This window comes from Lipotes vexillifer, unplaced genomic scaffold, assembly GCF_000442215.2.
Source record: "Lipotes vexillifer unplaced genomic scaffold, Lipotes_vexillifer_v1.1 scaffold522, whole genome shotgun sequence".
Classification (NCBI taxonomy): Eukaryota; Metazoa; Chordata; class Mammalia; order Artiodactyla; family Lipotidae; genus Lipotes; species Lipotes vexillifer.
Window position 1 is genome coordinate 916,556 of NW_006780291.1, and position 13,298 is coordinate 929,853.

The following is a 13,298-nucleotide window of genomic DNA, read 5'->3' on the forward strand; positions in this document are numbered from 1 at the left end:
TCTGATAGGTGAGAAGAAGGCCGAGCAAAAACTTTCTGTCAGATGGGGAAAGACATGCCGCGAGGATCAGGTGAAAGTCGGTGCCATTTCCCTGGGTTCCTCATGGCTGTACACAGAGGTTCCCGGCCGTGGGGGCTGGTGTCACGGAGTGGAGGGGCCAGTCACCACGGGGCCAGCTGCCCTCGATACACTTGCTGCCACCATTTTGCTCCAGGCTCTTGCCCCACTGCCCCTTATCAGGGCAGTGAACACAGAGCCACCGTCCTCCTCTCTTCCTTCCCCAGTGGTGAGCGTTGAGCTTCTCCCTTAAAAGTTGTAGAACTGTGCAATACCTGTATTCACCTGCTATTTTGTAAAGTGAATCATCTGTTTGTTTTCCTCAGTGGCTTATTAAATGGACTCCTCCCTCAGCAAGTGGAAATATTTGTTTTTCTGATTGAGCATATATATATTTTTTTTACAGTGTAAAAAACATTCAGTTAATCTGAAATGTGCAAAGTAGAAAACGAAATATGCCCATCCTAGCCACCACTGCTTCCCTGCCCAGGCTGCCCAGTGTGAACAGTTCAGAACTTGAATCAGATTTAATCAAAGTCAGTCACCTGTTGATTCTTTTCACTCTTGAATGAGTGTTTACCCTCTGAGATTTGTCACACTTATAGGTAGCTTTTCCTAACTTTGACTTTTTAGCCTAGTGGTCTGATTTAGGATTTATTCATTCATTCAGTCAGCATTTGTTGAATTTCCATTATACACACTAACTATGCTAGCCATTGGAGATCAAGATGAATATGACACCAAGGGAAACAAGTGTGTACCTCTAATTAGAACACACTGTGCTATGTGTTATAAAATAGGTTTAAAAAGCAGGCACCTGGCGGAGAAGTAAGAAATTGCACTAGTTGATCCAGGACTGTGATTCTCCACTTCTGTTTTCACCATCCAGTACTTGCAGGGGTATCTGCCTTCTCACTGATTTGAGTTTGAAACTCTGACATGCAGTAGACTTCTGTAAAATGCAGGGCTTCTGTGTCAAGGTGGGTTGGGGGGATTGTGTCTGGCGTGCAAGGTAAACGTGTGTGTTTAGGATTCCAGCAGAAGCTAGCTCTTCCCTCAGGCCTCCTTGGCATTAGGACGTGGCCTGTTGCATCTTCCTCTTCTACGAGCAGCAGGCTGGATGTCGACTCTGTCTGCCTAGAGCATGTTACTCTCCTTGTTGAGTTACAGGGTGGACTGTGGCTTAGTATACAAATTGTAGGGCACTTTTTAGTTGAGCAATGAAAGTCTATTTTTGACTACCACACCATTCCAGGGGTTTACAATTCAAAAATAATTTCAGCTGAAGGTTTGAAATGCTGGATTCTCAGCCTAGTCTGGGGCAGCGCCTCTGAACAGCACAGGTTTTACAGCAGGTACATCAGCAAACAATACCTGACTTCTTTACTCTTTTTCCTTTTTTCAGATAATAGTACCGAATTTTGGGACACAGATATAAAATGGTTTTCCCTGCTGGAAAGTAGCAGCTGGCTTGACATAATCAGGTATTTCAAGGCGTTGTTTTGCTCATGAATTACACAGTTCTCTAAGCCAGAGTTGTAAAGCAGGACTTCCCTGGTGGCACAGTGGTTAAGAATCCACCTGCCAGTGCAGGGGACACAGGTTCGAGAAGATCCCACACGCTGTGGAGCAACTAAGCCCATGTGCCACAACTACTGAGCCTGCACTCTAGAGCCCACGAGCCACAACTACTGAAGCCCGCACTCCTACAGCCCGTGCTCTGCAACAAGAGAAGCCACTGCAGTGAGAAGCCCGCGCACCGCAACAAAGAGTAGCCCCCGCTTGCCGCAATTGGAGAAAGCCCACGCGCAGCAACGAAGACCCAACGCAGCCAAAAATTTTAAAAAAGTAGTAAAGCAACCTGACAAATAATTTAACTGTTTTCTATTTCACGGTTAAATATTCTTAGATCACATATTCTGTTCAGGGCTCAGCTGGATTTTACATTCATTATTTATTATTTCTGTGCACATCTGATAAGAATTTACAGACATGCTACCTGCCCATACAGAGATCTGCTCCCTAGACTATAGACTAGGGAGGGGAAGCCTACAAAAAAGGGGACGTGGCAACTCAGCATTCTAATTGAGCAGCAGCGCTCACCCCCAGGGAGGAATCTGGGGATTGAGAAGGGGAGGGATGCTGAGTTTTCTGGGTTTGTTTTTGTTTTTGGCCGTGGCCAGGGGTGGAACCCGCACCCTTGCAGTGAAAGTGCGGCGTCCTAACCACTAGACCTCCAGGGAATTCCCTGGATGCTGAGTTTTTACTGAATACCTTTTTAGAAGAATTCTGTATCTTATATGTCTCTTACCTATTAAAATTTTTTTTTTTTACTGTCACTAATGCCAGTTAGTTATTTTTCATTTTGGAGTTAAGTAGAGATTCCGAGAGAACAGAATTTTATTCCCTTTCCTACTTCCTATTTTGAATAGCTTCTGTCTGTTGCCCTTAAGTAGAGGAGAGGGCAAAGGGAGGCACAAAACAGAAATGATGATGGGGTGAGAGCAGGGGAGAGAACAGCTCCGAAGAGAAGACTCCTCCCTTCCACCTAGCCCGGCATCCTCTCTCACATCTGCCTGGGAGTTTGTGCAAAGGAGCCTCAGGCCTCCAAAAACTTTTTAACAAATAGGTTTTGAGGATCCTGCTGCATGTCCTTAATTTGAATATATAATTGCAAGTATTGTGATGAATGTTATAAAATAAAAGGACCTTTCCCTCCATGGGGTGGGTAGAGGTGAGTGTCCCTAAGCGGGTGAAGAGCCCAGGGAGGTGCCACTGCTGCAGGGTTACCAGTGCAGAAGGCAGAGCTGCTGGCAGCGGCAACAAGTCTCAAAGGGAGCTGCGTGGAGAGAGACAAAGGGATTTCAGGGCACGCTGGGCCTTTCCAGCCCCACCACCACATTTAGCCCACGACCTTGAGTTAACAAAGTGGACCTGCAGCACAGCCTCCAGATGTGGGCATTTCTGGGTCTTACTGGGACTCACCGACACACTCAGATACGAATTTGCAATAAGTATTTCTAGTTTAGGAATCATGTAGCAACATTTTTACATCAATTTTGGAAATCCCTTCCGTAAATTTTAAGTTTCTAATAAGCAGGTGAGTGTCTTGCAGTATCTGAAGAGCATGAACGATGATTTCTTTCTTTTTGGAGATCTTCAGCATGAAACGGTAAATGAGATAGAAAACTGAAGACCATGTCAGATGTCTCTAAATTTCTTATTGTTCATGATACTAAGCTCAGGAACTAATATCTGTTTTTCTTGCCTCTCTCCTATGTAGACGCTGCCTGAAAAAAGCAATAGAGATTATAGAATGTCTAGAAGCCCAAAACATGAACGTTCTTCTTTTAGGTAATATATTTAAAGCACAAAGCGTGGTTTCCTTTTTCCTTTACTTGGGATTCTGTTTCTGTATATAGAGATTTATGTAAGTGCAATTGTCTTGTAGAAGGAGCAAGCTGGTGTAGAAATCCTTCCCATTCTTTTTACCCTGACCTTGGAATGCTCTGCTTTGGATTTCATTGTTATAGTTTAAAAATAAATTCTTTCACTTGGAACTCGGCAGACCTATTCGCAGCCCAAGAAGGAATTGTTTGGTATCTTTACCAAAGCTCACATTTCCTCATATTTTGAGGTTTTGTTTTATATTAACTCAAAGTTAAAATCTTTGGATGATCTTTTTTTGTATGAAGAGACCCATGGATGGTTTAATTGTTATTTTTACATCTTTGTGTCTGACAACTTCGTGCAGTTGCCACAGAAACTTTGTGGACCATGATTCCCTTTTTTTCCGTGGACTTAACTTCCTGTACGTGTGGACAGGATATACACACCCAGAGAATGTGTAAAAGAAGTGTAAACCTCATGCAACAAAGATTGTTGGTGGAATTGGTTCGATCTGAGCTAAAATATTATCTGCCATTTTGAATATTTAAAGTTTCTTATAGCCCCATGCTTTACATTAAGTAGACTGTCTCATGCTTTCATCCCCTCAGGCTTTTATCATTTTTCTGACACTCTCCATGACTGCTAGAATTTAGCTTCTGTGAGCAGACTGGAAACGTGTCCACCTGTGGCTTCTGTACCTTCTGACTTAAATTTTAATACATGTACTGAGCACCTCCCGTGTACAGAGCTCTGTGCCTCTGCCTTCTAGTTTACAACTTATTGAGTTTGAGAGAGCATGCCTAAGGGTGTTATTGAAAAAGATCTAATTAACAACGGCAGAACAGAGTACTGAGTAACTGGTGAAAAGGAGGGATAAAGATTGGGGGGCTGAGAGGTGCAAGTACCCAGGGCCAGACTGCACCAATCCCAGAGTTGCGTAAAATGAAATGGGAATCTTTAGCGGGTGGAGGCTGAGCTGTCCCTCACTCCCCGAAGGACTGCAGAGTTGTACCTCTGAAATCTCATTCTCTAGCTGCTCTTCCTAGGACTCGCATGTGTACTGTTAACACCCTTCATACGCAAGAAGGAAGATTCTCTTAGAAAATGAAACTTGTTTTGAAAGGTGATAGCACAAGAAAGACAAATATAAAAATCTGCTTCTTCTGAACCCATGTGTTCACATTGTTTAGGCTTGTTTCCTGGAGAAGTCGGAGCACATTGTAAGCGTGGCTCTGTAGTCGGGGTCAGGAGGAGGGTTTAACAGCGCAAACACCTCCCTACGTAGAATTCGTTCTGAAGTTTCTCTAAACCCACTGCTACCAGCACCATTGTCCTCGTGGACATGTTAAAGTAGCACCTGGAGTTGCACTTCTTTGTGTAAAGTAGAAACCACAGGGATGTAGACCTTGACTTTTAGGACCTTAAAACTCTAAGACAAATGCACGGATGTAGATGTATGTTTTTATTTGCTATGAGTCATTTATGGTGAACCAGGATGTGAGCAGAATTTTCATCGTGTGGGTTTTGTACCGTGCACTCAGGGGTGAGCACATGGCTTATACTTACCGTGGAGAGTTTTTCCTCTAGGTTAGGCAGAAAGAAGCGGGCCCCTCTGTGCTCCCAGACAGAAATGGAAAGAGCCGTAGAGCTGAGAATCAGAGCATTTTGGTGCAATCCAGGAATGCTACCCTTTCTCCGAAGCAGAGGTAGTGGAGGAAAGGTGGCTGAGTAGCAGTGTTGCCTTGGAACAATGAGTTCAGTGATGGAGACCCTGACACACCAGCTGGAAGGGTTTTGAACTTGGTCTGTGGAGCCCAGCAAGTGCCATGATGTATATGATTGTGCCCTCATTGTGTAGCACATTTGGACCCCGCATTCTGACAGTGGGTTTGCCATGCTGCATTTATTCATCAGTAACAAATCCATCTTTAGTGCCAGTGTGTGCTGGAACCGGTGCCAGCCAGGCTAGAAGCTATTTGTCTCTCAATCTGAAAACATTACCTTTTTCTCCCCACTGGCCCTGGCCTTTGGAGAATTAGAGCTTGACTGCCCGTGGTAGGCGCTGGTGCTGAGGCCCCTGCTGTTACCTGTGCCTGTGCGAGCCCTCTGCGGCTCTTTAACACTTGGTACCCTCCTTCCTCTCCGTGCTGCTGCTGGGCATCCCTCCACCCCAGAGGAGAACGCTTCCGACCTCTGCTGCCTCGTTTCCTCTCTGGTGCAAGTGATGATGGACCCCCACTGTCGAACCAGGTTCGGTTTCCAGAGCCTTGTCCAGAAGGAGTGGATCGTGGGCGGGCACTGTTTCCTGGACCGCTGCAACCATCTACGTCAGAGTGACAAGGAGGAGGTGAGTGTCCTCATCACAGACCTGGCAGCCATGGGGAAGCAGAGCCCCGTCTCTTCATTCATCTGTCTTCCGACCGAGGGCTCCTGCCTGCAAAGTGCACGCCTTTTAGGGGCTTGTCAGGAAGGCTGAGGTCAGTGCACTGCTGGATGCCTTTCAGTGCTTGAAACACTATTGAAACTCTTCCCAGGGGAGAGGGCTGTTTATTAACAGGTGTGTTCAGAGTCTTCTCATCTAAATTGTGTACCCCAGGGTACATATATTATATGTCATGGTGGAAGTAATACTGATTTGTAAAACTTAAATAAAAATGAACTCAGTGAGAGAGACTCCCACAGTTTCTGATAATTTAGTCTTTGCAAAAAAAAATGAACATTTAGGGTACAAGTTTCCTACAGAAAATACATAATAACACAAAGTAAATTTTCCTTGCAGTAAACCCTTTCAAAATAAAGCACAGGGTTATGTGAATGCTATCCAGTACCAGGGCCTTCGCCATGGTAGCTGCAGGTCTGGGCCTCCGAATTCAAGCACTGGAGAGTTAGCATTACAGTTCAGTTAGTGAACATGAGCCCCCCAGGCTGGGGTGTACTTGTCTAGGTTACAGCGGCGCAGACTCCTTTGGCTGCATTATTAATGACTGTGGAAAGAAAAATGAAAACAGGTGAACTTTAATTAGATCACCTGCAGAGCTAACATATGCTAGCAGGGCGACTGGTGGTTTTTCTTACCCCAGGTAATAAGCACGTCTGTCTGCGGTGCTGGACAGCTTGACACAGCGGCTGTGGAAACAGAGACGTGGCTCTTGCCCATAAGGGCTTGGTGTGTCCTGGGAGACCCAGCCCCCTCTCACTAGGCCTGCAGTTTCTTTCAGGCCTGTTCTGTACTCATCCGTGTCCCATCGGGCTGCATGGACATCACCATCTTTCAGTCTTGAAAGGGACCTTGCGTTTCTGAGATACTAATTTGAAAGGTTAATGGGACTCAAATAACATGACGGGCAGAAAGAGCTGATACTGTGTGTGGAAGAGTGTGCTTTTGTATATCTCGTATAGTTTGTATGTCTTGAGAAAAGGGGGACTGACAGGCACCGTGTCTAGTGGGGCAAGAGCCCGAGAGCAGATCAGGTGTGTTTACCCAGTGCTGGGAGGAGTCACCCGTACTTTGTGAGCCCATTTATTTCCCTGACTGTGCAATGAGGTCCAAACATTTTACGCTCTATTTAAGTATGCTCTTGAACATAAATGAGGTGTGAAATAAAGTTGCCCATGTAGACCTTTCTTTTCATCTCAACACTGACATACTGGAGTTTTGATAGAAAACTGGGTGGTCTACTTTGTGATGTAATTGACACGGCACTGGACTTTGATTCAAGAGCTGGCTTCCGGGCTTCCCTGGTGGCGCAGTGGTTGAGAGGCCGCCTGCCGAAGCAGGGGACACGGGTTCGCGCCCTGGTCCGGGAAGATCCCACATGCCGCGGAGAGGCTGGGCCCGTGAGCCATGGTCGTTGAGCCTGCGCGTCTGGAGCTTGTGCTCCACAACGGGAAGGGCCGCAGCAGTGAGAGGCCCGCGTACCGCAAAAAAACAAAAGAGCTGGCTTCCCAGCTCCCGCCTCTCAGGAGCTGTGTGTGAGACCTTGGCCAAGTTCGGGAAGGGAGAGACTGTGACGTGGCCTGTCCTGTCCACCTGACAGGGTCACTGGTGATTGGACGAGGAGCAGTTGGGGATGACAAGGCACCCTCGAAAACTCTCATCTCTACTGTTAGAGCGCTTGCCTCTGAAGCTAATAAAAGAGGCCATCGCTTTAAAAAAGTGCATTTGTGAAAAATGTTAGAAACTCATTTTTGCTGCTTCTGCCTTCTCTCCCATCCTCTTTCTCTTCTGGGCCCTCATTGTCAGGGGTGTGGAGAAGGGAGTATCCACAATGTTTGAAGTAATTGAGTAGTATTTCTTTGTAACACAGTGCTACTAATGAGAAGAGTGGAATTCTTCTGTGGGGAACAGCATTCCATTTGTTGAGGTTCAGAGCTAGTGTTCCCTGTTACCAGGATCAGTTGCAAGTGCTCACCTGTCAGTGCTGATTGACAAGGAGATTTTTACATCATCTCAGGAATGTCTTTCACGCGGAGAGGTCCTGCCAAGTCCTGATGTTAATCCACGGGTGTGTGGTTTCAGTTGACCATACTTATCACTGGGAACGGGATGGAGTTGAGAATGTGAATCGCCTGGGAATGGCGTTTCCCAGAGCGTATAGTGCCCGGGAGAGGTTATTCCCCAGCTGTCGAGGTGGCTGCCCTGAACCCAGGACCGCTGGCTGTGGACCGCTGGTGCCCCTCAGTCACGTGTATCTCGTTTTCACGTAGGTTCCCGTGTTCCTGCTCTTCTTGGACTGTGTCTGGCAGCTGGTGCACCAGCATCCCCCAGCGTTTGAGTTCACGGAGACGTACCTGACCGTTTTGTCAGACAGCCTGTACATACCTATCTTTAGCACCTTCTTCTTGAATTCGCCTCATCAGAAAGACACAAACATGGTAAGAGTCCCTCTTAGGAACCTGTGTATTGAAGAAGCCATGTCTCACAGGTAGGGTTTGCAAGAAGATTGATGAAAAAAAGGATAGTTCTGTGACACTGATGCTTTATATGCTGGGCTTTATATGCATATATACTATATGCTGAGTGCTTTCCGGGTATTGATATTTAATCCTCAAGCACCCTGTGGGTCTGAATTATTATCCCTGAGGAGCTGAGGCCCTGAGACGGTGAGTAACTCGCCCCAGGTCACGTGGTAAATATTGGAGCCGGGAGCAAGTGTCAGAGCCAGGAATGAAGCAGATTAGAAGTTGTCTTTGTGAACAGGTCAGATGCCTTCTCTTCCACTTGCCCGATGCCTGGCGTGACTCTGAAGAGAGCTGTGGCGGAGCAGGGAAGCTAGGCTTTCACTTTCCGTCTTAAACGTCCTTAGTCTCCCTTGAGGCCGCGCTCCCAGGGCCTTAAGTCTGCGCCATCGGTGCTCTGACCAGCCCTCTGGGGGCCTCGGGGTTTGCTGGAGCTGGCCCTCCAGTGGGATTTTACCATATCCCACAGGGAGTGGGAAACAGAACCCCAGGCTCCACTCACACAGCCTCGCTGCTCACCAGCTTCGTGACCTCAGGCGGTCACTTCCATTTTCTGAGCCTCAGTTTCCCCAAAGGTGAATTGGAGAAATAGGAGTGACCTCATAAGGGTGCTGTCCTGGGAGACCGCGGCTGGCATGCTGCCCGCTGGAAGCAGCGCGTCCTGCCCCACCCCACGCAAAGCCGTTAGTGCAGTGAGCAACCACTGGAAGGCTGGCTCTCGGGGCAGGCGGGGCGCGCCTTCCTGGGGCCTGTCTTCCAGCACTGTGTTTGCTTTCCTCAGCCCCGCTAGAAGCGCCGTGACCTGTGCTTGTTTTGGCAGGGCAGGGAAAGCCAGGGTGCACAAAGCAAGCCTTTGAAACTCCTCACCGTGTGGGATTGGTCTGTGCAGTTCGAACCCAAAGCCCAGACGTTGCTCAAAAACCCTCTTTACGTGGAAAAGCCAAAACTGGACAAAGGCCAGCGGAAAGGAACGCATTTCAAAGTAAGATGTGCACATGTCTAACCCCCTTCGTCTGTGCAGAGATCCCCATGACCGTAAGGATGAGAGTTACATGGACACAGTCTGCAGAGTCGAGATCGTGATGGGTAGATTGTCAGGGCCCCTGAGAATCCTTTGCCTTCAGCAGGCCAGCGTCTGTCCTGATGAGACGTGGCCATTAGCTGAGTGTCGCCGGGGCTGCTGCGTGGAATCGAGCGTCTCCCCCCTGCCCGCGTGCGGTTGGTAGAGTAGAGGGGACGGCGATCACGGTGTGGGCTCTACTACGCCGTCTGTACCGGTTCACATCTTTAATAGCCAGGCCTCTCTTCACGCTAACAATGGTATTTGCGACTAACGTGTTCTGTCAGGGGCCACAAAGTCTCTGGCACAACTCCCCGCATGCTGTTGGAGCTCAAAAACAGCTACAGACGCCCCGTAAGCAGACAGGCCTGGCTGTGTTCCAGTATTTACAAAAGCAGGCACCAGGCCAGATTGGGCCCGCGGGCTGTTGTTTGCAGACCTGGGCTGAAAACGACAGGCATCAAATTATTTGGGCCTCCCTTTAGATATTTGTTCCTGACCTTACTAGTTATTAACCCCGATGCTCCCTGGGTGATGCGTGATTTACATGGCATTTCCCGTTCAGTCTCCTGACCTGGACCCCCTGCCAGCCCCCCGACCCCATGAAATGGAGAGCGGGGTGGCCAGTGGTGGCCAGTCACAAGTCGGTGGGCGTCACTGCCTTCTCCACCGCCATCCTTCTGATCCCGCCATCCCACGGGGCTCCTGGGAGCCCAGCCCGTCCTGCTGTGGGAGGTGGCTCCGTTCTAAAGGGGCTTGGGGACGCAGGTGAACCAAAGCCAGCAATCACAGAAGGCACAGCTGCTGGATAACTTAGAGCTGATGCTTTGCCCTTCAAGGGTCCTCAGGCCCAGGCTGGGTGTTTGCCCTCCTGGCTCAACCTCTTTCCTGTCTGTTGGGCCAGAACTGCCCTGCGCTCCAGAACAGTTTGGCCGGAGGTCAGTTTTTGTCAGCGTGCTGTGCCCCCTGGTGGCTGCACACACACTTCCCGCCCGGTCAGGATTGCAGAGCTGCCCCAGGCCCTCAGAGACGGAAGGGAGGAAGTAAAAGCTCCACCCGGTAAGACTAGAGTCCATTTCTCTGCCCAGGCCCCGTTGTTCTAAATGTCCCTTCTCCTTGTAGTTGGGAGCAGAGGACCTAGGTTCCAGGAGCTGGCCAGTGGGAGAGACTTAAGCTGCAGGGTTGGGGGGCATCTCAGCTTGTACTAGCTAATGCAGAGCTGGCGCTGGGCCAACAAAGACCTGTGAAGCCGTTTGGTGAGGCGTCTGGGCGTCAGGCTCGGGGCCTCTTGTTGAGTGGACAGGTGGCCTTGGAGTAGTTCTGTAGAGACCAAAGAGCCGTGGCTGACGAGCACGATGCACTGCCCTGGGAATTACCACTCGTGACCATGGGGTCCACTCAGGTGTGGGGTCCCAGCCTCAGCCCTAGGCCTTGACCAGGCTCTGGGGGCACAGTGCTGTTCACACCTGGCCTGTCTGGAACGCTTCAGAGAGGGCCTTGCAAGACAAGGAGAGCTCTGTTAAGAGTCCAGGCTCTGGAGCCAGACTGTGGTCGTGAAACCACGTCTGGCACTTGGTAGCTGGGGCCTTTGCAGTTACTTAACCTCTGTGCCTTAGTTTTCTCATCTGTAAAATGGGGCAGTAATAGTGACTTTGAGAACTGGGTAAGTGGTTGCACGTTAAGCGCTGAGCAAAGAACCCGGCAGGCAGTGAACACTCTGTGGCTGTTAGGTTCCACCTGCTTCCCCTGATCCGTGACTCACCTGGATCACTGGAGAGAAGAGGCCGGCCTCCGACTCCTGGCCTTCGGCTCTCCTGCCCCCAGATGGAAAGTCAAAAATCCTGGTCATCTCTGACTTGGGGTATTGTGAATGGTTTTGCTTTCTACTTTGTATTTCTATTGTTGTTCTACATTCCATAATAAGGAAATATTTTTTATAAGGAAGAACCACTGGCAGGAACATGTTAGAGAGGTAGGAGGCTAGCCCCAGAATGAAACTTTTATCTATTCTGATTTCAAGTGGATACCTCAGGAGCAAAAGAGTTGAGAGAAACAGCTTCTTCTCAGATTTTTACCTTCTCCTTTGGGCACCAGGGATCCCTTGTAACCGCCTTTACCATCTTCACAACCCTTTCGCACTGCATCCCCAAACACACCACCTTGCTTTGGCTGCAGGTGGAGTTACCGAGGAGGGCAAAAGTGTAAATGCTCTCACATTTTCTGCTCCGTGCAGCTCATCAGACGAGAACATCCAGCCCGCTTAGCCAGTCCTCCAGTTTCTTTTGCTCCCGTCTGTCTCTTTCTCCAGAATCTTTTTGACCTCCCACTGGATACCCAGTAGCCTACAAGTTAAGCCTACAGATTATTTCATTGGAGTGACAGGCTCTTCAGGTTATCGGCAGCACTTCCTCACAGGTGTTCAGAATATTGTGAAACCGAACACCCTAAATTTCTCAGAGAAGAAACATCTTGCTCCTTTCAAAAATGAATAGGCCTCATCCCCAAACTCCCCTAAATCATCATCAGCCCATCTTAACTTAAGCTTGTCCTTCACAAGTACTTAACGCCCCACACCTGGTTTCACCCGTTTGTTTATACGCCCAGTGTGCATCTGACACGTGCATTGTGGCATAAACAAGAATCCCCTACCCGCGCGCCGCTGCTTTCTCTCTGCGTGTGAGAGCGTGGCAGTGAACTTACGTTCACGGGGCAGTTCTGATATCTCATGACTTCTGTTAAAGCAGGATTCTGTCTTGATGGGAACAGCTGTCACCGTGCTGTCCGGCTAACCAGAGATTTTTATTTGTGTTTTCTCTCAAAGCATCAGCGACAACTTTCTTTGCCGCTCACCCAATCTAAATCATCTCCCAAAAGAGGATTTTTCAGGGAAGAAACAGATCATTTAATTAAAAACCTTCTGGGCAAGAGAATTAGCAAACTGATTAATTCCTCTGAGGAGCTGCAGGACAACTTCCGAGAGTTCTACGACAGCTGGCGCAGCAAGCCCCCGAACTACCACGGGCTACTGCTGCCTCACATCGAGGGGCCAGAGATCAAAGTGTGGGCCCAGCGCTACTTGCGGTGGATTCCGGAGGCCCAAATCCTGGGTGGTGGCAGAGTGGCCACCCTGAGCAAACTCTTGGAGACGATGGAGGAAGTCCAGCGCCTACAGGAGAAAATCGAGGAGAGACACCACAGCCAGGAGGCCCTCCAGGCAGAGGCCGCCTCGCTGCTGAGGACCTCGGCCCGCCTGTCCTCCTTGTTCCCTTTTGCGCTGCTGCAGCGCCATTCCTCCAAGCCAGTCCTGCCCACCAGCGGGTGGAAAGCTCTGGGAGATGAAGAAGACTTGGCCAAGCGAGAAGATGAGTTTGTGGATCTAGGGGATGTGTGACTGGTCTGCTCAGTGGCGGTAAGAGAGGAGTGTCACAGGCTGAGGCAGGAGCCAGACACGTCTGCTGTCTGCATCGGGCCGTCACGCTGAAGCTGACTGCTGGGAGGAAGCCTGGGCCTTCAGGAAAAGGGCTGGTCCTCATTTCCCACCGCCCCATGGTTCTGAAAGACTATGCAATGAAAACCATAGCTCTAGTATTATTAGTGGAAAGGAGTCACTGCTTTTGACCCATGATACAACTGTGGCCAGTGTCTTCTGCATTAGCATCATACAGACCCTGCGGTAGCTGGTTTACTACTTAGAAAGGGCCTTGGTAAGATGTGCTTGGACTCCATACTGTCTTCAGATCTTTGCTGTGCCAGCGTAATTTATCCAGTCGTCGGGAGTAGTAAGTGTCTCTCTAGCCCATCTCGGCTCGGAGCAAGTCCAGCTTTACCTGAT

The 13,298-nt window shown here is 49.1% G+C and overlaps 1 protein-coding gene across 2 annotated transcripts in view; it reads left to right on the plus strand.

Annotated features, from left to right (window-relative positions):
• The window catches only part of MTMR12 (myotubularin related protein 12), a 63,876-nt gene extending 50,916 nt beyond the window's left edge, over positions 1–12,960 (plus strand). The window contains exons 11-16 of one of the 2 annotated variants that reach the window (XM_007453360.1): positions 1,463–1,541; positions 3,341–3,411; positions 5,622–5,794; positions 8,155–8,322; positions 9,227–9,388; positions 12,288–12,857. In XM_007453360.1, coding sequence (XP_007453422.1) covers positions 1,463–1,541; positions 3,341–3,411; positions 5,622–5,794; positions 8,155–8,322; positions 9,227–9,388; positions 12,288–12,857 — 1,223 coding nt within the window. Of the gene's footprint in view, positions 1–1,462; positions 1,542–3,340; positions 3,412–5,621; positions 5,795–8,154; positions 8,323–9,226; positions 9,389–12,287 lie in introns of both variants that reach the window. The other variant, XM_007453359.1, reaches the window with a different exon arrangement.
• The last annotated feature ends 338 nt before the right edge of the window (positions 12,961–13,298 follow it).